We start from the raw sequence: 25,960 nt of genomic DNA on the forward strand, positions 1-25,960 counted from the left end.
TAAAGTTTGGCAGAGAGCAACAGATTTGCTCTTGGTCATTTTAGCTCAGGCTAAAGTTTGGCCGAGAGCAACATATTTGCTCTAGCTCAAGCTAGCCCATTTTAGCTCAGGCTAAAGTTTTGCCGAGAGCAACATATTTGCTCTAGCTCAAGCTAGCCCATTTTAGCTCAGGCGAAAGTTGCAGAACAAAATTTCTTTATTTTTCTGCATATCTAGCTTAAGCTAAAGGTTCTAGCTTAAGCTAAAATTACCCTGCAATGAAATTTTCTTGAAAATTTTCATTTTGTCTTTGCCAAAAGTTTCAAACTTTTCTAAGTTTTCTTCCATCCATTCATTTCACCAAACATTTCAAACCTACAAGACCATTTCACATATCAAACTGGTTTTAAAAACATCAAATATTAAAACATAATACTAAATCAAAACAAAAATTAAAGACACATTTCAAAACAAAACACTGGGTTGCCTCCCAGCAAGCGCTCGTTTAACGTCATATAGCTTGACGCCTGATGTACTTAAGGATCATTGAAGTGGATCATAGTGGTGTTCATTTCAACTTCACCACCAAAATAATGCTTCAATCTTTGTCCATTAACCACCCAACTTCTTTTTGAGACAGGATCTTCCAATTCCACTACTCCATATGGTTTTACTTGTTTGACTTGGAATGGTCCTGACCATTTTGATTTGAGTTTTCCAGGGAAAAGCCTCAACCTGGAATTAAATAACAACACCAATTGACCTAGTTCAAAAGTTATTTTCAAAATTTTTCTGTCATGATAAAAATTTGACTCAATCTTTATAAAGTTTTGAAGATTGGTAAGCATTGAATATCATTTCTTCAAGTTCATGAAGTTGCACTTTTCTCTTCTCTCCAGCAACTTTAGGATCAAAGTTTAAAAACTTGATTGCCTAGTATGCTTTGTGTTCTAGTTCTACTAGAAGATGACATGCTTTACCATATATCAATTGGAATGGAGACAAAGATGTAGGTGTTTTAAATGTTGTTCTATAAGCCCAGGGAGCTTCCTCAAGCTTGTTAGACCAATCCTTTCTGGAAGAAGATACTGTTTTTTTCCAAAATCTTCTTAATTTCTCTGTTAGAAACCTCTGCCTGACCATTAGTTTGAGGATGGTAGGCCGTTGTTACTTTATGTCTAACTTCATAGTGTTTTAAAACCTTTTGAAGTTGAGCATTACAAAAATGTGAACCTCCATCACTTATCAAAACTCTAGGAGTACCAAACCTGGTGAAAATATTTCTCTTGAGAAATTTGATTATAGTTTTGGCATCAGCTTTCTGAGTTGCAGCTGCATCCACCCATCTAGAGACATACTCAACTGCCAGTAAGATATATTCATTTGAGAATGATGATGGCAGTGGTCCTATAAAATCAATTCCCCAACAATCAAATATTTCAATTTCTTAAATGTTTTGCAATGGCATTTCATGCCTTCTTGTAATAGTTTCAGTTCTTTGACAACTATCACACTTCTGAACATGTTCATGTGCATCTTTGAACAGAGTTGGCAATAAAATCCAGATTGTAACACTTTAGCTGTTGTCCTTTGTCCATTTAAATGACCTCCATATGGTGAATTGACAATGCCATAGAATATTTTTAGCTTCATTTCTTGTAACACATCGCCTTATCAAGTTATCTGCACCAATTTTGAATAGATAAGGATCATCCCATACATAGTGATTAGCATCTTTGAAAAACTTTTTCTTTTGATGCCATCCAAAATCTTCCGAAACTACTCCTGCAGCTTTAAAATTTGCCAAATCTGCAAACCATGGCCTTTCTTGAATTACAAGGAGTTTTTCATCAGGAAACTCATCCATCACTTCTGATTCAAGTGCAGTTACTTCTTCATTTGCAAGTCTTGATAGGTGATCTACCACATTGTTTTCATTGTCCTTTTTATCCTTTATTTCTAAATCAAATTCCTGCAGCAGAAGAATCCATCTTATTAGTCTTAGCTTGGAATCTGATTTTGTCAACTAGTACCTAATTGCAGCATGGTCAGTAAAAACAATCACTTTAGAACCAATAAGATAAGATCTAAATTTTTCAAGTGCATACACTATAACAAACAATTCTTTTTCAGTAGTTGTATAATTACTTTGAGCATCATTTAAGACTTTACTTGCATAGTGTATCACATGAAAAAATTTCTCTTTTCTTTGCCCCAATACTGCTCCTACTGCATAATCACTAGCATCACACATCAGTTCAAAATGATAAAGCCAATTAGGTGCAGTGATTATGGGTGCAAAAATGAGTTTTTCTTTTAAATTCTTAAAAGAAATTAAATAGTTTTCATCAAAATTAAATGGAGTATCCTTATTCAATAAATTGCAGAGAGGTTTTGCAATCTTTGAAAAATCCTTGATGAATCTCCTGTAAAAACCAGCATGACCCAGAAAACTTATGATTCCTTTGATGTTTACCGGTGGAGGTAGCTTTTCAATAACTTCAATTTTGGCTCTATCTACTTCAGTCCCTTTGCTAGAGATTTTGTGTCCTAAAACTATACCTTCTTTCACCATAAAGTGACATTTTTCCCAATTGAGGACAAGATTGGTCTCCACACACCCTTTTAGTACGGTATCTAAATTCTTCAAACAAGAACTAAAAGTAGCTCCATAAACAAAAAAATCATCCATGAAAACTTCAATGCCCTTTTCTAATAGATCTGCAAAAATAACAAACATGCATCTTTGAAAAGTTGTTGGAGCATTACACAGTCCAAATGACATCTTTCTATATGCAAAAATACCAAAAGGACATGTGAAAGCAGTCTTTTCTTGATCTTCTGGATTTACAACAATCTGATTATAACCTGAATAACCATCCAAAAAGCAGTAATAAGCTTTGCCTGCCAATCTCTCCAGCATTTGATCCATGAAGGGTAGTGGAAAATGATCTTTTCTTGTGACTTGATTGAGTTTTCCATAATCAATACACATCCTCCAACCTGTGACTGTTCTTGTTGGAATTAAGTCATTTTTGTCATTATGAATTACTGTCATGCCACCTTTCTTTGGAACTACTTGCACAGGACTGACCCAGACACTATCTGATATAAGATAAATCATCCTTGCTTCCAACAACTTCTGAACTTCTTTCTTTACTACTTCCTTCATAGTGGGATTTAGGCGTCTTTGAGGTTGAGCTACAGGTTTGAAGTCTTGTTCCATGTGAATTTTGTGCATACAATAAGAAGGACTTATGCCTTTCAAATCAGATAGAGTCCATCCTATTGCTCCTTTATTTGACTTTAACACTTTCACTACTTCCTCTTCTTCTTCTGTTGTTAGATAGTTGCTGAGAATGACTAGTTTCTCCCCATTTTCTGCCAAAAAAACATATTTCAAATGAGTTGGTAGATGTTTCAATTCTATCTTCAGAGGTTGAGAAATTTCTTCTTTGATTAGATCTTGCTTTTGACTAGCATCATAAAGAATCTCTTTAGCCTTATCTAACTCTTCAACACAGTCTTGTATTTCTTTTCTTTCCCCTTCATCTATGTCTTCAATACTACCCATGATAACTTTCATTAAAGGTTCAACAGTTAAACAATTTTTTTGAGTTTCAAAACAAATATCATCAATCACATCCACTCTGAAACCCTCTTTTTGATTATTTGAATACTTAATTGCTTAAAAAACATTGAAGCTTACTTCTTCATCTTGAACACAAACCTTTAATTTTCCTTTGTCTACATCAATTATAACTTTGGCAATTTTCATAAATGGTCTTCCCAATATCAAAGGTACTTCAGCATCTTCTTCAATATCCATAACAACAAAATCTACTGGGAAGAGCAATTTATCCACCTTTACCAACAAATCTTCAACTATTTCATGTGGATATTTGATTGATCTATCAGTCAACTGCAAAGTCATTCTTGTTGGTCTCACTTCTACATCTCAAATTTTCTTCAGCATTGATAAAGGCATCAAATTAATACTAGCTCCAAGATCCAATAATGCCTTTCCAACAGTTAGATTTCCTATGGTAACTGGCAAAGTGAAACTCCCAGGATCTCTGGATTTCTGTGATAATGATTTTTGAATTATAGCACTGCATCCAGCTTCTAATTCAACTATTTCCTGGTCATTGAACTTTCTTTTCTTTGTCAATAATTCCTTCATGAATTTAGCATATGTAGGCATCTTCTCTAAAGCTTCAGTAAAAGGAATGTTAATTTGCAGTCTTTTGAGAATATCCATAAATCTTGCAAATTGTCTTTCTTTGTCTTTCTTTGTAGGAGCATGTAGATAAGGTACATCTTTTATAGGGACACTCCTCTCTTGTTTCTCACTTTTTTTTATTTTTTTCTATTTTCTCTCCAATATCTATAATATCTTCCTTATTCATTCCTTCTCCTCCCTCACACTCAATTTGTTCTTTTTTATTCTCTCTCTCACTTAAAACCTCCTCCTGAACAACTAAATTATCTCCAATTCCTTTTCCTATAACTTTCCCACTTCTGGTGGTGATAGACTTGCAATGCTCCTTGGGATTGGTTTGTGTATTGGTTGAAAATTAACTACCTTGATTATCAGCTAACTGCCCCACCTGTGTCTCTAAATTTCTTATTGATGCTTCAGTATTTTTCTGATTGGATAGAGAGGCTTGCATGAACTTCTCAAAAGTATCCTCCAAGTTGGATGTTCTCTCATGAACGGAAGGATAATGTGGTTGTTGCTGATAAGGAATTTGTCTGTTAGATGATCCAGCCTCTAGCTTCCACCCAAATCCTTAATTTGGATTATTCCTCCATCCTTGAGCCATGTTATTTGGATAGTTAGATGCAAAGCCATCTTCTCTTCCTTGATTATTCATATACTGAACTTCTTCCTCTTATGGATTTTGGTAAGAGCATTGGCCATTAAAATGATCTCCCCCACAAAAATCACACTTCAAAGCTTGATTCTGAATTGAAGGACAATTTACTGCATGTAATTGTTGAGGCAATTTTGACATTTGTTTGGTTAATGCCTCAATTTGCTGAGTCAAAATTTTATTTTGTGCTAAAATAGCATCCGAAGTACTAAGATCTAGCACCCCTTTCTTTTGCACTGTATATCTGTCGTCTTGAGCTTGGTAATCTGTTGAAGCTAAGGCATCAATGATTCTTGTAGCTTGCTCTACATCAACACTCATCATTGTACCTCCTGCTGCAGCATCCAAGATCATTTTAGTATCAGGCCTCAAACCATTATGGAATATGTTCAACTGAGCAATATCCTCAAAGCCATGATTAGGACATCTTCTTAACATCACTTTAAAGCATTCCCAAGCTTCACAAAAAGGTTCATCTGGCCCTTTCCTGAATGTGGAGATATCATACTTAGCCTTGATATATCGAGAGAGTGGGAAGAATCTGTGTAGGAATTTCTCTTCTACATCATTCCAGCTACTTAGACTCTGGTTTGGATGCGACTTCAACCATTCTTTTGCTTTGCCTGCAAGTAAGAAAGGAAATAGACGCAAATAAACATATTCAATATCATTTTCCTCGAAGCCCATGGTCCTAACTAACTCATAGAATGTGGATAGATGAGTATAAGGGTCTTCATGATCCATTCCAGTGAATTGATGAGTGCTGATTAAGGTAAGAAAAGTTGGCTTCATTTCTAATGATTTGCTGGCAGGAGGTATGGCTATGTTGGATAAATGCCTTGGTCCTTGTTGCATAGCATAGTCTCCCAGTGTTCTTCTTGGTGGATTTTGTTTATTATTAGCCATTTGGAACTCTGTTTGATTGTGTGAGTTGAGAGTGTTGAAAGATTCTCCTTTTGCTTGTCCTTGCTTCTTCTTTTCTTCACTCTTCTTGCTTTGATTTTTTCTAGTCGTCTTCTCAATTTCTGGATTAAATTCCAATTGATCTTCCGGAACCTGTCCTCTTAATAGCATGTATCTAAAACAACTCAAGCAAGGATTAACACAGGTAAAAGAATAAGATCTAAACAAGTGTCTATTCACAAAGAAAACAAACTATTCACAATACTTAATAAGTTATACTTCAGAAATTCTTAAAAGAAATTGTTCCCTGGCAACGGCGCCAAAAACTTGTTGATATTTTCTCGGTAAGTTTACCGAATCAACTGTAATATAATACTCTTTAAAGTACGAATGTCAAACCCACATGGAACAATTCTAATTAAGATAATCTGTTATAAAACTCATTAAGTATAGAAAATAATTTTGAGAACATAACCAAATTAAAGATTTCAGAAGTAACTCGGAGATTTAGGGTTTGATTCAACCAAAACAAAACAAACTTATCAATTATAGAGAAAGATACTTGGGGTTGAATTGCGTTTATCTCAATCATCTGTATTTTGGAATAATACAATACATAATACTCAAAACTACTTATTCTTGATGCTTAATTTAGAGCCATTCACCTTGATTCCTCACAGATGAAATTCATAAGATAATTTCTCAAACATTGATTCCTCGGATATTTAAAAAATCATCCAACTTTAGGAACAAAATTATGATGCAATCAATAACATGGAACCTATTCCTAGCATTACAAGTTATCAAGTATTTTCGTCTATTTCAGATCCTTAAAGGTACTTTCCAGTTAAATTTAAGGATCAAAATCAAGACTCCATTGATCATATAGAATCAAACAATAAGCATGAAATGGAAATATCAAGAACAAGTAGAAAAGAGAATATTATATATCACCAAGAATACATTTGATCAAAGTAAATTACATTCAATCACATGTTAGAAAGAACTTAGCCACTCATGACAGCTCCTCCAATCTTTATTCTTGATCTGGATTGCATAAGAAGGGCTGATCTGAGCACGTTCTTCTCCTAAGAACAAAGGTTTCTTCTTTTTCTCTCACTAATATCTCTCTATAAAATTCCAATCTTTCTCCCACCACTTTCTTTTGAGTTGTGTTTCAAAATTTATATAATCAACTTTAGCTCAAGCTAGCCAATTGAGCTTAAGCTAGATCTTTCGGTGCATTTTTAGCTTGAGCTAACGATTCTAGCCTGGGCTAGATCAGTACTGCACCTTTAATCAACTCTGGACAGTTTTAGCTTGAGCTAGCAATTCTAGCCTGGGCTAGATTAGTACTGCACCTTTAATCAACTCTGGACAAATTTAGCTTGAGCTTAATCTTCTAGCTTGAGCTAAATCCTCTTGTGATCCAATTAAGTTTTTGCTTTCTTTCTTTCAATGCTTCATATTCATCTGCAATTTACACAAAAATTGAGATTAAATTTCTTCATTTGTTTCTTGGTTCAAAATCAATAATCAGATTCAATAATTCTCAGATTAAGGTAATTTTCTTACATTAAGCAACAATTAAGTTCCAAAGTGTTCAATTTTCTCAATCAAAGAAACTACACATTGGCACTTATCAGTAATTTGCTAGGAGCGTATAATAGAACATTTATAGTCCAATTAGTAGTTGAAAACATTTATTATAAAAGACAAATCACTTTCAAATCATTTAAAGTAGATTTAACAAAATTCTGTTAAGGCAGTTAAAAAAAAGTCGGTTGTTTTGTCGAAATAACCGATTGAATTGGTTTGATAGCAAAGTCAACCAAATTTAAATCTGTCAAAACCAGTTTAAATAATCTTAAGTATGAAACAACTAATTGAAACAATAAAACAACTGCTTGTTTTTCTACTTCTTCATAAAACACTCTTTTTAAAAAGATTTGAATTAAACCAACTTTGGATTCAAACTAAGAGTGATTTAACAAATTCAAACTACCCCAAAACACACCCAACTAAGCTAAAAATAGCCTTCAAGCAATCCATGGAGATTTGGAATCATCAATGCTCTTTTTCAACATTATGTAATAGGTGGATGGAGAGGAGTGATGGTTTTGTAGTCAGGTCTACACTTTTCTTGTTCACTGTGTTAGATGTTTGTTTAGGTATAGGTCTTAGAGTTGTGGGAGAGAAATTAAACTTAGCAAAAATAGAAAAGAATTGTAAGAGTATGAGTTTTTTCCAAACAACTGATGTATCTGTGAAAATGATTTATGATGAAATTGTTAAACATCGCAACCAATGTTCCATAGAGGACTTTTGCAGGCTGTACATTTTGTTAGTAATGTCATAATTTTTATTTCCAAGCAGAATGAGTTTAGTTCCTAGTGGGTTGTGTAGTGTTGTGGATGATTTGGGCCAATTGGGTAGGTTTAGTTTATGACTTTTTGGTTAAGATGTTTTGTTCTGCTTCAATATGTATGAGGTGGAAAAGTAATTTGACATATATCCATCTTGGTGGTTGTGTATACTTGGTGCAGGTAATTTAAAAGTTTAGTTAGTATTGTAATGATTTTCCATCCATTTTGTGGTTAGTGACATTAATTTATGACATGAATTGTGTAGATATGAGCTCTTGAACAATTGTTCTCTTACAAGCGTTAGGTGATGAGGATTGGAAATAGATATCCTCGTATTATACATTAGATGGATGTTAGGCTGGGTGACATTGAAATTGCTTCTGGGCTAAAATAAAATGTGGTTTGTACAGTACATTGAAATTTATATTAAATGTAGAATAGTTAAAAAAAATTCATTTATTTTGGTATTTGTTGTGAGCATGAACATGTTATTGTTGACTTATTTGCATCCAATGAAGAGCTGTAAAATGTATTCGTTCAGGAATCATTTGAGGGAGTTGGACATGGATTTGCAACTGACATGTTCAATAATTCTTGATATGTGACAATTTTAAATGCACACTAAGTGTTTGATATATTGCTTATGTGTTTCTTATGTTGTGTATGTGGGAAATTATACACTCATTGATGAAAAAACTTGTCACAGAGACAAGGTTTCAAACGCTCAAGGAAAGCAACCAATGGTGGAACCACTCGGGAATAATTTCGAAATAAATTGTTTAGGGATGACATCTGCAAGGAACGATATGAAGCCATAAAGCATTGGACGATTATTCCATAAAGACAAGTTCAACTAAAGGTAAGACAATATTGTTATTTCGCTAAAGAACTAACGTGGAGGAAATGTGAACGACTAGCTATGTCAATTGACAAATACGATCTAGACGTTGTTCTTGAATTTTATGCCAATGCGTGGCTTGCGAAAAAGGGTGAGACAGACCTCAGATCCAAAGTAAGAGGCAAGTGGATTCCATACGATAGGAATACCATGAATGAGTTTTTGGGAAATCACCTAGAACTAGATGAAGGTGAGTTATGTACATATGATAGACTCAAACAGGGAACTAACTTTACTTGGTTCAGTGACAGGAAAACATTAGAGGTATTATGCGTTCCTGGTCGGACGTATGAGACTAATAACAATGGAAAGTCACTCAAAATTATTCGGTCGAGTATGACAAATTTGATTCATATATGGACAACTTTCTTATTGTCTAATATTGTCCCAAACAAGCACAGTTCAAACCTTAATATGGGAAGGTGCTATATTGTGCTTTGTATACTCAAACACTATGATGTCGACATCGTAACCCTGATATCTAATTCTATTCATCACTTTGTGCTGCAACAAGGTGGGACAAATCCTAATCATCGAAAAGGCTTGGGGTTTCCGTCTCTTATTACTTCCTTATGTGCAGCAAATGGTATACAATTAAATCTTTTCGCAAGAATCAAACCTCCAATTGACAAAAAAATCATAGAGAGAAACTGCTAAAACAATGACCAACAACAATCACAAAGACAACAGAGTTAAGAACGTCAGGGCGAAGCAGTGGTACACCCAATAAACCAATTGCAATCACCCATTGTTTCTTACATGAGTATGTTTGATTACATGAAAAAATTTAGAGTCTCACATGAAACATGCTCAACAACAACAAACCAAAACAATGGTCAGCCTCAATGGGTCCTACCACTCATATGCTTTACATCACTCGAGTCAAAACACATCGGTGTTGCCTAACGCTGAAGAATTTGACTGTTTGGTTCAATGGCCTGGTGACGAAACTGTTTTCGCAGCACATTTGGAAGAAAATCATGAAAATGTTCATGATGGTTAAGATCACGCGCTACGCCGCCAATGTTGGACGAATTTCCTTCACAATAGTAATTTGACCTTGCTTATTAGACTATGTACTTCTGCTTGTTTCTTAGACATTGTATTAGAATTAAAGGCCTTCAACAAAAGGGGGGTGAATTGTTTTTGAAAGATTTTCGCAAGTATTGAAGGTAGAGTGAAAAGTTATGAAGAATTAATCAATTGAAAATCTCTTCAACCAAATAGAAAACTATTTCTAAACTTGATTCCAAAACATCAACCTGTTGTTTTCACGAAACAAGCAGTTGTTTACATTAGCAAATTTGAAAAACAAAGTTGAAATAGTTTAGTGAGTGTAGGGATAAAGAGATTCACACAAGATGTTTATATTGGTTCACTCTTAATCAAGAGCTACATATAGTCCTCAGCTAACCACTAAGAATTCACTATATAATCAAACCTAGATTACAAACCACACACCAAAAGTGATGATCTTGAACCCCTCAATAACACACACCACTTTTGGCAAACCACACAGTTTTCGGAAACACCTTCTAAAATTGCACCACACCAGAACACACAGAAATATAATGTTCAAGGAATAAGAGAATAAAATACACCTGGGTAAATCAAAGATTAAACTTCAGAATTACAAGACCCAATCCTATTTCACACTTGAGCTGATCCAAAAGTTATTTGAAATCTTGAAAATTGTTTTTCATTAATCTCTCTTTCTTAATTAATGCATAGAAGCATAAAACAACATTTTTATACTCCAATCAAATGGTCAAAGTAGTTAAATAAAAAAAACAAAAGTTGTTGGAATCATTTAAGACAGATTAAAACCACTTAACAGAATTTTGTTAAGGTTTTTAGAACAACAACCAGTTGATTTCTCGAAACAACCGGTTGAATCTGTTTGACAACAAAGTCAAAACAAATTCAAGCTTTTCAAACTCATTTTAAAAGCCACTAAGTGTCAAATAACCGGTTGAATCGACATTTCAACAGGTTGAAATTTCACACTTATTAGAAAATTCATCTTTTCAAAAAGATTAAGATTCAATTAACTTGGGATCATCTTAAAGAGTGAATTAACAATTCAAAGACTACTAGACACACACAAAAAACCAACAACAAAGTCTTCAAGAATTCATCTTGGATTTTGTCACATCAAAGCACCTTGTTCAACAATCTCCCCCTATTTGATGAAGACAAATCCCTGGTTTGCTTGTCTTGTAGCATTTAAATTTGATAGATCTTGCAAAATAGAATTTGTGCATATACAAAGCATACATAACAGCAGGATAAACCAAACTTAAAAGGACACACACAGATTTGCACATACATATGCAGAAAACCAGAAAATAGTGGCAAAATAGTGTGACAACAGCAATTCAAAGCAGATTAAACACACTAAAGGGTGCAGAGGTTACAACAGATAAACCACAAATTCTCCCCCTATTTCTCTTCACAAATATAATAACAGAAAGGATAAAAAAGAATTAGGAAAGATTTTGAGAATCAAGGATACCCAACTCATTTCTTAAGAAGAAAAACCTTTCCCTAGGCAGTGACTTAGTGAAGATATTTGCAAGTTGCTGATAAGTTTTAATAAACTGAATTTCACAATCCTCATTGCTCACATGATCCCTTATAAAGTGGTGACAGATCTCAATGTGCTTAGTTCTTGAATGTTGAATATGATTTTTAGTGAGGTTGATAGCACTTGTGTTATCACAAAGCAAAGGCACATTGTTGACCTTCAATCGAAAATCTTCTAGCTTCTGTTTGATCTAAAGGATTTGAGCACAAGAGCTACCAACAACTATATACTCAGCTTCTGTAGTTGGGAGGGCCACGCACAAGCTTGCTTCTTGTTATGCCAAGATATGAGGCTTAAACCAACAAGATGACAAGTGTCATGATAAGTGTCTAATTTAAGTAATATTTCATATTAAAATATAGGCACTTATTAATTGCTAATTTACATACAAAATAATCCCTAATTTATGAATTTATACATTTTTATGATCTTTAATTGAATATGAGCATTTTATCAACAAGAATGGAGATTTTGACTAAAGAAGAATGATATATGCTAAATGGAGAAAGCTGGAAGGCCCAAAACGCACAAAAGAGAGAAAAAAAAAAGTCCAACTCAGTAGCGAGAATGTGTCAGATTAATTGGGCTATTTTTATATTTTTATCATTAAACCCATAAGCGCGACACAGGAAGTCACCTAACCCTAGAAAATTAGGTTAAATAGGGGGCTAGAGACAGAACCCTAGTGTGCAACATTGAGAGGAAAACACCATTGAGAGAATTGTAACCAATTGGGAGAATGGAAGGTGCTAGAAGTAGGCGTGGCTAATTCTACCCTTTGGGATTGAGAGTAATCTGTTCAAACTCTTATGTATTGAGGTGATATTTAAATATTTAATATTCTGTTCTTGATCGATTATTGGTATTGTTGTTTTACTTATAAACCGTTGTGACATTTTGAGAATCTTAAATCTGACTGAGAGGTATTTTTCGGGTTCTGATCTAAACAAAATACTTAACATATTTGAGTGTTAGAAATAGACTTTTGAAATGTTAATTGTCATTAACATTTGAGTGTGATTCTAAGTTGTTTTTATAAATATGCGATAAATTGATATTTAGGGAACATTCTTAAGAATTTTATATGCGAGAAATCGATATAAATGAATTTTCTACGGGCATCAATTTCAATCAAAGAACTTAATATTAACATGCTAATCAAAATACGTGAGAGTGAGAAAGATGAAACATAATCCCTATTTTTCTAATTGGAGCAAACACTCTTTGAATTGTTTTCTTGTTAATTTTTTCCATCATAACAATCCTCAAACCAGCTTTTATTATTATGTTTTTTATATTTAGCGAACCTTTTACTTGAATATTCAATTGTTCCTTGTGGAATCGATATCCGTTCTTAGGGACAAATTATTACTTCTGACAACGCATAGCACTTGCTGTAAAAAGTCATCAACCTCTAAAATTTAACTCACTTTCTCCCCACCTCATGCCCCAACTCAACCAACTAGAACACTCACTTGACATTTCCAGAAAAAGTTTCCCTAGGTTTGTGCAGGAAGAGCAATGTGGGTCACCACATATTCCTACTATGGTCACCACATACTGTCACTCTCTAAGTTGAGTGAATTTTGTGGTTACTTGACACTGTCATACACTCATGACCTCTAAACACCTCATTTAACTCATTTTTCCCCACCTCATGCCCCACCCCAACCAACACAAAAAATAACGTGCTCTTTTTACCTTTTTTTATCCATGTCATGATTAAATATTTTCCTTAAAAATTTGGTACCGGATCAACCTAACACTCCAAAGAAAGACTTTGCATTATTTATACACCAAGACACATATATGCAATAATCACTCACAAGATTATCTATCTACAATATGAGTATGTAGTGACCTTTGTCTTTGTCTATATACTTAATAGTGACTGAATTCACAATATCATAGCTTCAAAAAAGGTCTTTTTAGGAGAGAAAAAAAATACTAAAAAACCATAAATACTTACACAACCTAAGTACACGAAAATATATACTTTTAACAATATATTCTACAAAAAAAATAAAGTCATACTCCAGAAAAAAAAATAGTAAACACAGACAACTATGATCACATTAATTATATGTTCTAATTCTAACCAATTCCTCTTCTTTTTGTATCCTAACATACTACTATCAAATAAAATACTACAATAACACTGAAATACAAATCCGCCAAGTAACCCCTAACATGAAATACGAAAATATATTGTCTTAAGTGTGTGTGCAAGAAATTGACTTTCGGTCATACAAGGGTCACCACAATGCAAATAACAGGGATCACCCAACAAAAATCACACAAGATCAATGTTTCACTTAATAAACCAATGAATAGAAAATGTATTACCTTTGGTCACCAATAGTGTCACCCAACTACCGTGAAAAAAGATGCATTGATCCCCCTTACAAACACCCACGACAACGACGCATGCTAGAAGAGAAGGTGGAAGAGAAAGCTTGAGGAGAAGGTGCAAGAGGATGTTGGAGGAGAAGACCACGACAGTGGATAAGTGAAGTAAGAAATAAGAAGAACGTGGAAGAGAACGAATTAAGCCTCAATTTTGTTTAACCTAAATTTACAATGTAACCTAAGCACCCAAATTTTAAATCCTTCCAGAATATTTTCGTAGGCCCCACAAAAGAAATAAAATATTATTATTTTAGCCACATGGGTGGTTGTATGCTGGAGCAACTCATTTGTTGTTGTTCAACCATCATTTTTCAATGTTAAATTATTTCAATGTTATAGTGATGTATGATTAAAATATAAACATTGTTTTAAGGAGGAGCTAACAATTTTTTTTAAAATTTGTATTTTTTATATGTGAATGCGCATTACAAATTCTATTAGAGTTTTCAATTAGGAATGATAAGTATGAAAATTTAAATCAGAATATGATTCATACCCCTATAGAATCTCATACATTTTCCCTAAAGCTCGTATATTTTAACAGAGTATATGTTAAGCTGATATAAGTGTCACATGTGCACATTTAACCCCTAGGCAACGCATTCTAAATAAGCCAAAGTCCAAACAAATTACAGACTTAGGATATCAAGCATAATGATAGAAGTTTATAGTTATACATGGGTCCATTTTGAAACAAACAAAAAGATTATACATAATGACCTAAAAATCCATGCACTTAAGACCAATATGCTTCCTTCAGATGAGGCATATCTTAGTCTCTGGTGACTTCTTCCTTCATCCATTCCCAACACTTTCACCTTCATACAATCTCAAATCTATATTAGTTAGATTCTTTTGTGTAGTTTGATAGGGGTCTCCATGCTATAAGTATTCTACAAAAAATTTAGAATTTTTTACTACAAGTAGCCTGAAAAAAGAAAATAACATACATCAAACAATTATGAATTATCCATAGTTAAAGAATACCCCTGTTAGAAGGCACACAATGACTGTATTATTTCATTCCCCTAATATGTACATATCATATATCTTAGCCACCTAAACAACATTATAAGAATAAAAACATAGGGAGACAAATATCTCATACCATTACGAACGGACCATAAATGTTATACATACTTATGGATTCAAATACCAGTTTGAGTATGTCAAACTAGTTTTTTTTGGATATTTATTTGTAATCTATGTCCATACTTTTATTTGAGTTAATGCAAGGACCTTCTTTGCATCAAGTTTTTTATTATTGAAGATTATTTCAGTTAACACAAGTATCTCCTCTGCACAAGTTTTTCATTATTAAAGATTATATCATTTCTTTAATTTAATATTGTCCACACAATTGTTATCCACATACATTTTCGTACAGTGTTTCCTTTGAGATTGAGGTCTAATAAGCTAAATTGTTGAAAGTAGTGTTGTGGTTGGTTATGTAAAGATATGTTTACCTCGATCCCCTTGTATCATATATACCATATATGGTTAGGAATTGTAGAGTTGAATAGCATATGGCTGACAGTTTCCTTTGCATTTCCACACATAACACACATTGCCACCAGTCATAATTCCCCTACGACATAAGTTGTCCCTTGTGGCTACCCTGTTTAGTATGACCCTCCAAGAAAAGTGTTTGACAATTGGTAGTGCCTTAATGATGGAGGACCATCTAGAAGGACACATATTGGACCTTTAACTAAGATCATGGCTAGAAGAATGGAAGAAGAAGAAGAAGAAGGAATTCAGAAAACTCTATGTTTATGGAGAATTAATTTTTAACTTTTCTTCCAAATTTTCTAGTCTTACAAATTTGTACAAAGTAGTATAGGCTTTATTTTGGGTTTGTATTCCGGCCATTATCTTGGACCATGTTTTGGGCCAATTTTCGTGGGTCATGTATTGAACCAATTAGAGTAGGGTGTAAATAGAAAAAGAAAAAGTTTAGCTAGAATTACAATGGAACCTCCTTGGACCCAATGCAACTTTAGACTATCTAAGGTGCACAAATAAATTACTAGAGTGCAAATAGAAAACATGAAGTGTTTTCTATGAGTGGAGAGTTTTTAGGGTTAAAGCTTGCACCTTGGCTACCCATAGCATTATAAATGCAAGTGCTAGCCCCATGTAAATGAGATTTGAATTGATAATGAAATGTTTCCCAAGTTGCTAGTTCATTTGTCTTCAAATTCTCACTCTCAAGTTTGCACTTCTATTAGTGTTTTGCTTGAATCTTCTTAGAAGTTTGTCACACCTCTTCCAAGTCTCTACCTCTCCTCTTCATTCATTTTCTCCACACTTCAATTCAGCCATTGATGTCACTTTCAATTCCATTCTTCCGCAACATACAAAACTACAACAAAGAAGAAGTGAAAACAAACTAGGATTGCATCACTTAATATTGCAAAGTAGGTCATATAGTGTTGAGTCTTCCTTTGAAATCCAGTTATTTTTGGTTAACATTTGTTGATTCGACTTTATATGATTATAGTTTATCAATACCCCACACCCACTCGTCTTCCTTTTCCCTATTTAAAATCCTAAGGCATAGCTCATGTTTGAATGTCATCAGTTGGGTTCTCCCTCATTCAAACCACTCTTTTTTCCACTCTAAGTTCCAGTCCCACCTGTTGTCACTCCACCTACCTCCTCTTCCCCAACTGTACTTGTTTTATTCTTAGAATTTGTATACAACCCCGAAAACCTCTACATGAGAGGAGTTTCCTTTATTCACGTATCTTCCCAAAATATTATTCATCAAACCAATTTGCTTCCCCCCAACATACCTCTTTCCGATCTGTCCACCACCAATATCAGGACCTTATCTCTTCTATCTTTTAGAATCCTCCATAATACATACTTAGACCTTAGTATATCTATCCATAACCCTTGCCTCTTTGTTCCTAATCTTCATTTTCATTTAGCTAATAATGTTTTATCAAATACTTTAGATCTTTTATTCCCAACCTATCCTCTTCTTTTGATTTACACAAGTGGTCCCATTTAATCTATATTATTCTCCTACCCTCTTTCCCCAACCCCATAAGAATTTTCTTTGGGTTTTCCTTATAATTTTTTCACACATGCAAGCATTTTGAAAAAGGATAAATAGAATAGTGGTGGTGCCGTAAGGACTGATTTTACAAGACACTTTACTTGAAAAAAAAAAATCTTTTCCTTTCCATTTTACCAATCTCTTCTTACAGTATTACAATTTTATTAACATGGTTTAATCTTATGCCGTTTCACCAATCAAAGTTCCAAAGTCTTCCGAGTGTGTGGGACTAGAAAATGCTGGACTTAGACTAAACACAACGGCTTAAAATACATTTTGCTATTTAGTCATGGATACAGTACTTATATTTTAAGGATCAACGCTTCAAAGGACATCAGAGCAAAGTTTATCCTAAATATAACTATCAACGTAATTGGAACTCTTTGCTTAAAAAGTGAAGGGCTAAAAAACGATAATTGTCTAAGCAACCATTACACTTATAACTCAAGATGAAAGCTACCTCCAGGAGAATCTTGATTTTCTTCATCTCAACTTCCTGAGTTTGAAGAAAACTACATTACCATATACTCTAAATTTAAGTATTACATCATCTTGTTGCATACAAATTTTCCCAACCCCAAGTAAAATAGACCTAATCCATAACCAAAGTGTTTGCTAGGCTAGAGTCAAATGAAAGCTCAGAAGTTATGCAGCTATAGCATTTTGCTGAGACCATTAGCGAAGTATAGCAGGATGACTGGAAAATAAGTTCAGCGCATCAGCTTTGCACGCACCCAAGATATCCTGGCACATTAAATTTACAGTAACACTAGAGAACAAATATTTACAGGTTTTTGTACAGCATAAGTTACATAACTCCCTTAACTTCTAACAGTGGCGATTAGGGTAAAAGTCCACTGTTGACTACATCTGCATTGTAAGTTCCGACCTCCTGTGAATTTTTGCCAAGTCGACTAAATGGCGCATGGTTGGTCTGCCGTGAGGACAATTCCAAGGGGATTTGAGTTCAGCCATATGCTCAAGTATCTGAATCAGTTAGTGTAAGCTAGAAATCAGTCTATAGGGGTATAACATTTAAACTTCAATTTATTTAAATTTAGTTCCCAACCAGATGCTTATCATCCCAGTTCTTCCCTTTTTATCCTGTTTGTTAATGAAGGGGAGGGGGCAGTACTTAAAGTAATGTGATGCACTACCTTCTGCATTTCATTTCTTCCAAGTGCATCACCGACCATAATTGATGATCGACATGCACGTGATGCTAACATTGCACGAACTCTAGATGGACACATAGAATCTGAGGAGTCCAGTTTAAAGCTACCAACAATGGAACATTCCATGTGACCATCACCATCACACAGTGTAGAGATCAGCTCCTTAACATCTGTTTGAAAAAATGCTTATTGTTAATCACTTCAATATATCATTCTCTTTACCCTAGTGAAAGTCTTAATACATCATTGAAAAGAAGAAAGTAATTCACTAAGACAAGGGATTTGGAGGGATCACAAGATTCAAATGTGTCAATCTTTAAATCAAAGCTTTAGACACCGTATATGGAAAATATTAACAACTTTGGTATCATGGAATGGAAAAATCTCATTTCAAAGGATACTACCAATGGCATCATAATGATTCCCAAGGTTAAGCAGGCAAGGCTCCGCAGATCCTTACAATGGCTGAGGGTTTTTCTAAAACTTAACCACAATGTGGGTGTCATTTATGTTTCCTAAATTAATATATCCTAATGCATGTTCATGCAGAACATTGTAGGCTTAACTTGTATCATAAGTTAGTCGAGGATGTTTTCAATAACTCAGTTAATTGTGTCATATATCAACTTAAACAGCTAGACTTCCAACTTTGTCCTGACCAATCTTCCAATTCAAATATAAAATTAAAAATAAAAAGAGTATGATGGAGAATTGCATGTCAATGCACATGCTTGTCACTAATGTACTTTGATGTGGTCATATCAACCAACAAAATCCCTGAACTAATCATGGATAAAATCTACAAAATTCACCTGCCTTCAATTCCAAACATGGTGTTTTTACTGAAGGGGACAGACTTTAATTTAAAACGGCATCCAGGTTGTGCATTTGGATCCTCTTCCAAAGTAAATCCATTCTTCCTGAAAATAAGGATAATGCAAATCCATGTTACTGACCACACTAAATCTATAGAAGCAAAAACAAGACAAAAGTATACCATAATGAAACTTCGTAACTAGAAAACTGAATTCAATTTCAATGAAACCTACATAGACAGAAGTAACAAGCATTACAAGATACACTAGATCAAGAATAATGATCCAATGGTGTATCCTCCTCAAGCAAGACAATCTTTCAGACATTATGCAAAAAGTTCTAATCTGCAACATGCAAGCTGTCAAGCTCAGAGTTCACATCTATGATTTATGTTCTCATAAGCCGCTCAAGATTTACTAGGTAGAAAAAGATGCCAAAACTATGTCTTTTTTCGCAATTAAAGTAATACAGGTCATCCATTGAATAAACTTAGCATTAAAACGGTGGTATTTTAATCACCGCTTTCATGTGGGTCATAAGTGATCATATTGATTTTTATAAATTCATAACTGGTACCTTAGGAATTGATTATGTTAAGGTGGCAGTAGATCACAGATACTATAAAAGATTCTTAAAAACACGAGGAAAGATAATCAAACCGATTACTTTTCAAAGTTGAACATCTGAGGCAACCAATTACAATCAAATCAACTAAATGAGAAAGTAAAAAGAGATACTTTTGCAGCTCATTTATGTAATGGTTACAGAAAACAGGAAATGTAAATAGTTTGAATGATGCAGGATTAACATCAGGGTCCTGTTAATGAAATCTAGTTTCTTACGATAACCAGAAGTCCAGAAATAAGCGAAATTAACATATCACTACTTAATCGATATGGCTCTACTTTTACCTGATTACGTCCATGTACATGGATGCTACTATTTCTTCTTCAGGGGATAATTCCAATGTTATTGGCCTACATATGACATTTTTATCGGTGAATTTAGATAATAAACAAAAAAAGAAAAGAGATAAATTGTTGTCATGTGTTATATCATCCATATATGGTATTTGTAATTTAACAATCAAAGTTTCCACTCTAACCATACCAAAAAAAATTAACTTAACGAGACCCTTGTAACATGTCATTGAAAGTTCCCTCCACCCCAGATAGAAAAACAGGAATAATAGTTACAGTGATGGTTAGTGAATAATGATATAAACTCCTCACCTCAGAAGCGGTTGTTGGTTCAAGATGGTTGATTGCGATAGACGCTCAAAATTAAACTTCTCATCAGCAGCATGCTGAAAACGGTCACGCTCAAACACAAATTATGTTTCGGTAAAGAACAAAATTTAAATTTAGCTAAAGGATGCATTTATATGAATTACTTATTAAAGGGAAGGGTGGAAGACACCACAGAACCATTAGTTCCAAAAGTATATTGGAAACTACCTGATCCACAATGAATAAGTCTTGATCCAATTTACAAATAATAAACCCAAGGTTGAACTGCCCAATAACCTGTTCAAACATGTAGCCTCAGTAATCATCGGTAAATACATCATGTGTACTCTGATTGTAAATATATTTTAATTTTTGCATGATAATCTAAATATTCTGACAATGTATTCAAAATTTAGAAACAAAAATGACTAAGGTTTTTTGCATGAAAAAAAATCTCAAAAACCCCAAACAGCTTATAGATATACCATTTTATATGCTAGCAAACAACCAAACAGCACCAGAATAACACAAAATAGCATCAAAAATAGACATTTGCTCAAAGCAAAGCGTTACATAATGAAAAGATGAAAGAACTAGCATACTAAATTTAAGGAAAAATAAAATGAAGCATACTAAGTAAGGACCTTCATTCTCCTGAAGTCTTCCTTCTTAAATAATCTTTCAAGTTCGGTAGCTGCTGCTGCCAAGGCCCTTTCTTTTTCCTCTCCATTTTGTGATTGTGAAAGCTCCAAAGTTGCAGTCGAATAGTGACTAGCATCAATTATAGGTGAAAGTCAATATAGAGATATTTTCCTATTTCATACAAGGGTACAGAAACAAAAACCTCTTGTCTTTAGCTTTTCCACATCCAAATTTACTGGATTGAACCATAGAAAGCTTCTTCTCTCTCCTTTTCTTAAGCTCTTGAAAGCAAAATTGCATGTTAGAGCATATCTTACGACCAGAAGACTTGGAAGAATCTAACAGTACAGGTGAAGAATGTACTGAAGGGTTTGAGACCAAAACATCTGTAGTGATCATATCAAGGCCAGGAGTAATTGATGGTCTATCAGCTACAGGCGTATTATTCTTTAGATCAATTTCCTGTAAATCAGCATATTCATATATATAAAGAAAACTATGAGAAAATGGCATTTTTTTTAAATCGATTTTTTATTTCTATTAGATAAAAGAAGAAATTTTATTGGAAAGAAACAAGCATAACAAGGGAAGGGAGGACTGGTCTTCACCTTAGAAAAAGAAACACAAAATGTGAAATGAATGAGGTAAAGACATGAATACTGCATTTACTTATTTCTTTTATTGACATCCTATGTTCTAAAACAAAAATTTCTAGAAATGCCATTATTAATAATAAAATATCAAATAATTTAAAAAACCAATATCAACATATTACATGCAAGATTTAAACAGTATCAATATATGAAATTTTAGCCGTTCAAACCACCTACCATATTAGATTCAGATTCTCTGTTAGAGGAGTCATCATTAACAGGATCAAGCTGCTTGAAAGATTCAATCTCACTTGCCCTTGCAGGTTCATCAATTTGGTCAAAACAAAGTGATGATCTTGTAATGAGGTCATTTGTTTCAGTATTTGCAGTCTTCAATCGACAATAAGGATCTTGATTTCTAAGAACAGGCACTTCAGATAAAGCTCTAATGACACCATCACGATTTCTTTTATTTACAGCAACAAAGTTGTTAAGAGTGGACTGAACATGTCTTGAATGGTTAAATGAATATTTACTAGAAGTGTTGCCACTAGCAATTGTTTTTGAGACAAGAGTAGCTTGATCAGGTATAATTCTACCAGGACGTGCTGACCGTCTTCCACTATTGTCATTCTTTGAAGTACCATGCGCTCTGAGTGTGAACTCCTGGTTCGTTAAACTTCCATTATTATCACAAGTTAACCCTTCTTCAACATGTGAGTACTGATACTCATTAATAGATTCAGAAGCATTTTTTATATTGGCAATATGTTTCTTCTCGAGCTCATCCTGAGATATAGTATCATTGTCACACTGTTCATCTAGAGAAATACCATTGTTACTTTCACTACAATGTTTTTCTCGGGAATGACTGTCATTTGACGATGATAGTTTCATTACAGTAGGAGACTTCCCATGAGAGGAACGCAACTTAACACACTCTTCTTTTTGAGCAGGCAGCATAACTTCATTAACAGAGTAACAGATATTACTAGCACTATAAATTTGTTGCAATCCCTCTCTTAGGGCTTGCAACATGGCACTTTCTTCAGAAAAAAATATTTTCCTCTTGTCAGGACTCACATTGACATCATATGCTCTAGTAGGAACTATAAAATTCAAAATAGCAACAGGATACTGTTTAGAGTTTGCACTCTTATACAACTCATTCACAAGTTTGCTGACTTTAGGCATATCCACAGGTCTACCATTCACACAAAAATACTGCCTATCTCCCAAATTGCGTCCGTTACCGAGTCCAGACTTGGAAAGAAAACCTTCAACCTTGCAAGAATCAGATACAGACAATGTTACAGGTTCTAAGCAGTTGAAAGTGTTCATGCCAAGCACTGTTACGATGGTATCTTTTAGGGAACCACTTCCTTGCGTCTTAAGAACCACAGATTTCACATTTTTACCAGTAGTGTTGGTGCAGACAAAACGAACACCTTTTGCTACAAGTGCATAGGCCTGAAGAAAGCAAATTATCATAAATAACCAATAACGACTAAAATTACAGGAGAAGAAAATAAAAATATAAAATTTAATAAGTTTCTCTCATTAAAAAGAATTAGCTAATGTAGAATTTCTCTCGATTATTTAGCTTTTCCAAAGCTAATTTTAATTGATGTATAAGTTAATTTTAGTATAAGGGAGAAAAACTATTTTACCATCTTCTTTTCTTGCCTTATAAGTACTTATTAATTAATCCAAACAAGCCTACATATTTTCACCTAGAGAATAGAGACTCACATTCAGCAGAGAAACCAACTTGCCATATTCCCTGCGTATGTTACGACTGAACTCTTTGCTCCGAACAGGCAAATTGGAGAACAACTTTTTTACCATAACAGTGGTTCCAATTTGCCGTGCAGTTTTCCTTTCCGTCACAAGAACACCTGAATTATTGAAAGTCAAATGCGTAGCAACAGGTTCGTTCACCGTTCTCGTTTCAACGGTCAAATCCCCCAAAGCGCAAAGTGAACTCAGCGCCTCACCTCGGAAACCAAAAGTGGTGAGAGACTGAAGATCGTGAAATTCTGCTAACTTCGATGTGTGATGCTTCAGCGCAAGAAACTAAAAATAAAGGTTAGAAATTGATACGTAAACCCTAATAACGATGTTTGCGGCGTTTTGAGTGATAAATGAATAATACCTTGAAATTGTCGGGGGAAATGCCGCAACCGTTGTCGATTACCTGAAACCACTGTTCGCCGAAGTCTCTGAGGGAGATTTCGATGCTGGTGGCACCGGCGTCCAAGCTATTTTCGACAAGTTCCTTGACGGCGGAAGAGAGGTCAAGGATAACTTGGCCGGAGCATATTCTATGGACGATGCCCTTGCCGATAGGCTTGATCATTTGAGCCTCAACTACCATTTCTGTTTCGGTGCTTCTTCAGACACTCGATTACCAAAACCACAGTTCAAATCGACGCAAAAAACCTGCGAATTTTACCGCCAAAACTGAAGCAGCAACGGCAACTAAAGCGCGCAGAAACTGGAAGCGAAATAATATGAACCCTTTTATTTCACTGTACTTTTTTTTAATTGAATAAATGCAAACTAATTCATTACTCTTACCATTTTGATTTCAATTGTCCAGCAATTTGTGGAAGCAATTTTTTAAAAATATTAAGTAGCTTTGTATTGTATCAGTAATATGTTTTACTAGATTTTAATGTAAAATATTCGACCGCATATATATGGGCATATATGTGATTTTAAAATAAAATAAAATAAGTTGATTATGAAATTCAAAAAGATGTGTTTATTATGGATAGATAGAAAATTGATCCTTCTTCCTTCAATCTAGGTATCAGAAAGTTTTATAAGAGTGAAAAAATGCTAAATAATTTTGTGATTTATTATTTATAATTAATTTATTATATAATTAATTTATTTTAACTGGTGAGATTGTGAAAATCATATAATTCTAAAATTTTGGCTTAATGTTTATGTAAAACTAAAATTAGATTTACATAATTAATAAATTTTAATATATGATAAAAGTATGATTTTTTATTATTTTTTGTCAATTTTTTTCCACTAATTTGATAATCCTAATTTTATTAATGAGAAAATTGGTAATTTTATTAATATCCATTTCCGCTGCTTAATGGCGTATCCCTTAATGGTTTGCTTTACCCGTCCTTTTCTTTCTCTTTTACCAAAATTAATAATTTATTGTTGTATTGCAAAGTAAGTTATTATTCTTTAGAAAAATGTTGGTTGAACAACCGCTTATTTCATTCTTCCAATGTACAACTGCCCAGGTGGCAAAAAAATAAATATTAAATTGTTGTTGTGGGGTCCACAATTTTTCTTTTTTAAAAGGTTTAATCTTTGGTTTAAATTTTCATTAGGGTTACGATACTCTCCCTCTTTCAATTTCTTCTTCTTTTTGGTCTCGTGGTTCACCAGTGCACCGTTCTCTCTTTGAATTTCTTCTTTGCAAAGGTCTCGTGGTTCTCCAGTGCACCGTTCCCTTTTGCAGTTTGTTGTTGTATTGGTTTCCTGTGTCGTGGTTCTGTGGTCTTGTTCTTCGTTGCCGTCGTCGACCGGTGTTTGCTCGATGGACGCCCTCCATCTCTTTTCACGGTGGTTAGGTGATAAAGGTAATATATTTTTGATTCAATGGATTATGAAGTGAAACATTGTTGTTGTGTGATTTTGATGTTGTTGTAGAGCCAATTTTGATTCAATTTTAGTTTGAGTTTCGTGTTGAAGGAAGTTTGAAGCTTTTCTTCCTTGAATGTTGAACTGTTGGTATTGTTGTTATTACTAGACACATTGATATAAAATTGATAAAATTTTTTCACAGTGATGAAGTTAGAGCATATAAATTGTATGTTCTAATCGTTAAACAAACGAGTTTGGTAATTGTTGGTTTAGGGTTTAGTAGGAATATGTGGTTGGGGTGGGCATGATGTGGGCAGAAAGTGCGTTAGATAAGATTTTTAGAGTCCATCAGCTTATTGAGTGTGATTGTATAAGTTGTGAGACCATGAACATTTGGCATGTGCTCCATTTCCTACATCTATTGCATGTTGAGCTTTGAGACTGTTGTTAGTAGAGGATAATTGTTTGAAACACTTTGCAGGCAAGACTAATGGCCAATGTAAGAATATAATTCCAAAAGCCCAAATTAAAACAGCTTTGTACAACTAGATTAATTGAAAATAGAACACAATAAGGTAACCTCATCATAAAAACTACACGCAAATTACTTATTACCCCAACTCTGTGTTGTGCACAGATATGTATTAGGTCTTTCATGCTGTTGACAACCTCCGAAATTTGTCAAGCATTGTAGCATGTAATATATTGGTTGAGAAAATACAAAGCATAACAAATCAAAGGTTTTTTTTATAGTACTCAACATTTGACATACACTTTCAGGTAGAATTTAATACCATACCT

The 25,960-nt window shown here is 34.0% G+C and overlaps 1 protein-coding gene and 2 pseudogenes across 3 annotated transcripts; 1 reads left to right on the forward strand and 2 right to left on the reverse strand.

Moving 5' to 3' along the window:
* Positions 1 to 515: 515 nt before the first annotated feature.
* Positions 516 to 5,930, reverse strand: LOC150025930 (uncharacterized; annotated as a pseudogene).
* Positions 5,266 to 5,371, forward strand: LOC137830780 (small nucleolar RNA R71; annotated as a pseudogene).
* An 11,608-nt stretch (positions 5,931 to 17,538) lies between the features above and the next one.
* PMS1 (DNA mismatch repair protein) lies at positions 17,539 to 24,094 on the reverse strand. 3 transcript variants are annotated; one of them, XR_011083948.2, is made up of 11 exons: positions 23,697 to 24,084; positions 23,294 to 23,617; positions 21,779 to 23,011; positions 21,151 to 21,410; positions 20,951 to 21,077; positions 20,535 to 20,603; positions 20,310 to 20,383; positions 19,989 to 20,054; positions 19,074 to 19,181; positions 18,244 to 18,431; positions 17,539 to 18,073 (listed from the first exon to the last, which is right to left on the reverse strand). XR_011083948.2 is itself a non-coding variant. In XM_068635372.2 (11 exons), exons 1-11 carry the CDS (start codon positions 23,916 to 23,918, stop codon positions 17,951 to 17,953), a joined length of 2,790 nt encoding a protein of 929 aa, XP_068491473.1. In that variant the 5' UTR covers positions 23,919 to 24,094; the 3' UTR covers positions 17,539 to 17,950. The 3 variants fall into 3 exon arrangements, 1 of the variants encoding a protein (XP_068491473.1); XR_016523526.1 differs by having other exon boundaries at positions 19,078 to 19,181; positions 20,940 to 21,077; positions 23,697 to 24,050; XM_068635372.2 differs by having other exon boundaries at positions 19,078 to 19,181; positions 23,697 to 24,094.
* Between the last annotated feature and the right edge of the window lie 1,866 nt (positions 24,095 to 25,960).

Source organism: Phaseolus vulgaris, chromosome 7 (assembly GCF_051622355.1).
Source record: "Phaseolus vulgaris cultivar YP4 chromosome 7, ASM5162235v1, whole genome shotgun sequence".
Lineage (NCBI taxonomy): Eukaryota > Viridiplantae > Streptophyta > Magnoliopsida > Fabales > Fabaceae > Phaseolus > Phaseolus vulgaris.

Coding starts and splice junctions, on each gene's coding strand:
- PMS1 (XM_068635372.2), bottom strand. CDS start 23,918: ATGGTAGTTGAGGCTCAAATGATCAAGCCTATCGGCAAGGGCATCGTC. Junction 23,618..23,696: donor TTTCCCCCGACAATTTCAAG/GTATTATTCATT, acceptor CTTTATTTTTAG/TTTCTTGCGCTGAAGCATCA. Junction 23,012..23,293: donor AGTTGGTTTCTCTGCTGAAT/GTGAGTCTCTAT, acceptor TGCTTTCTTCAG/GCCTATGCACTTGTAGCAAA.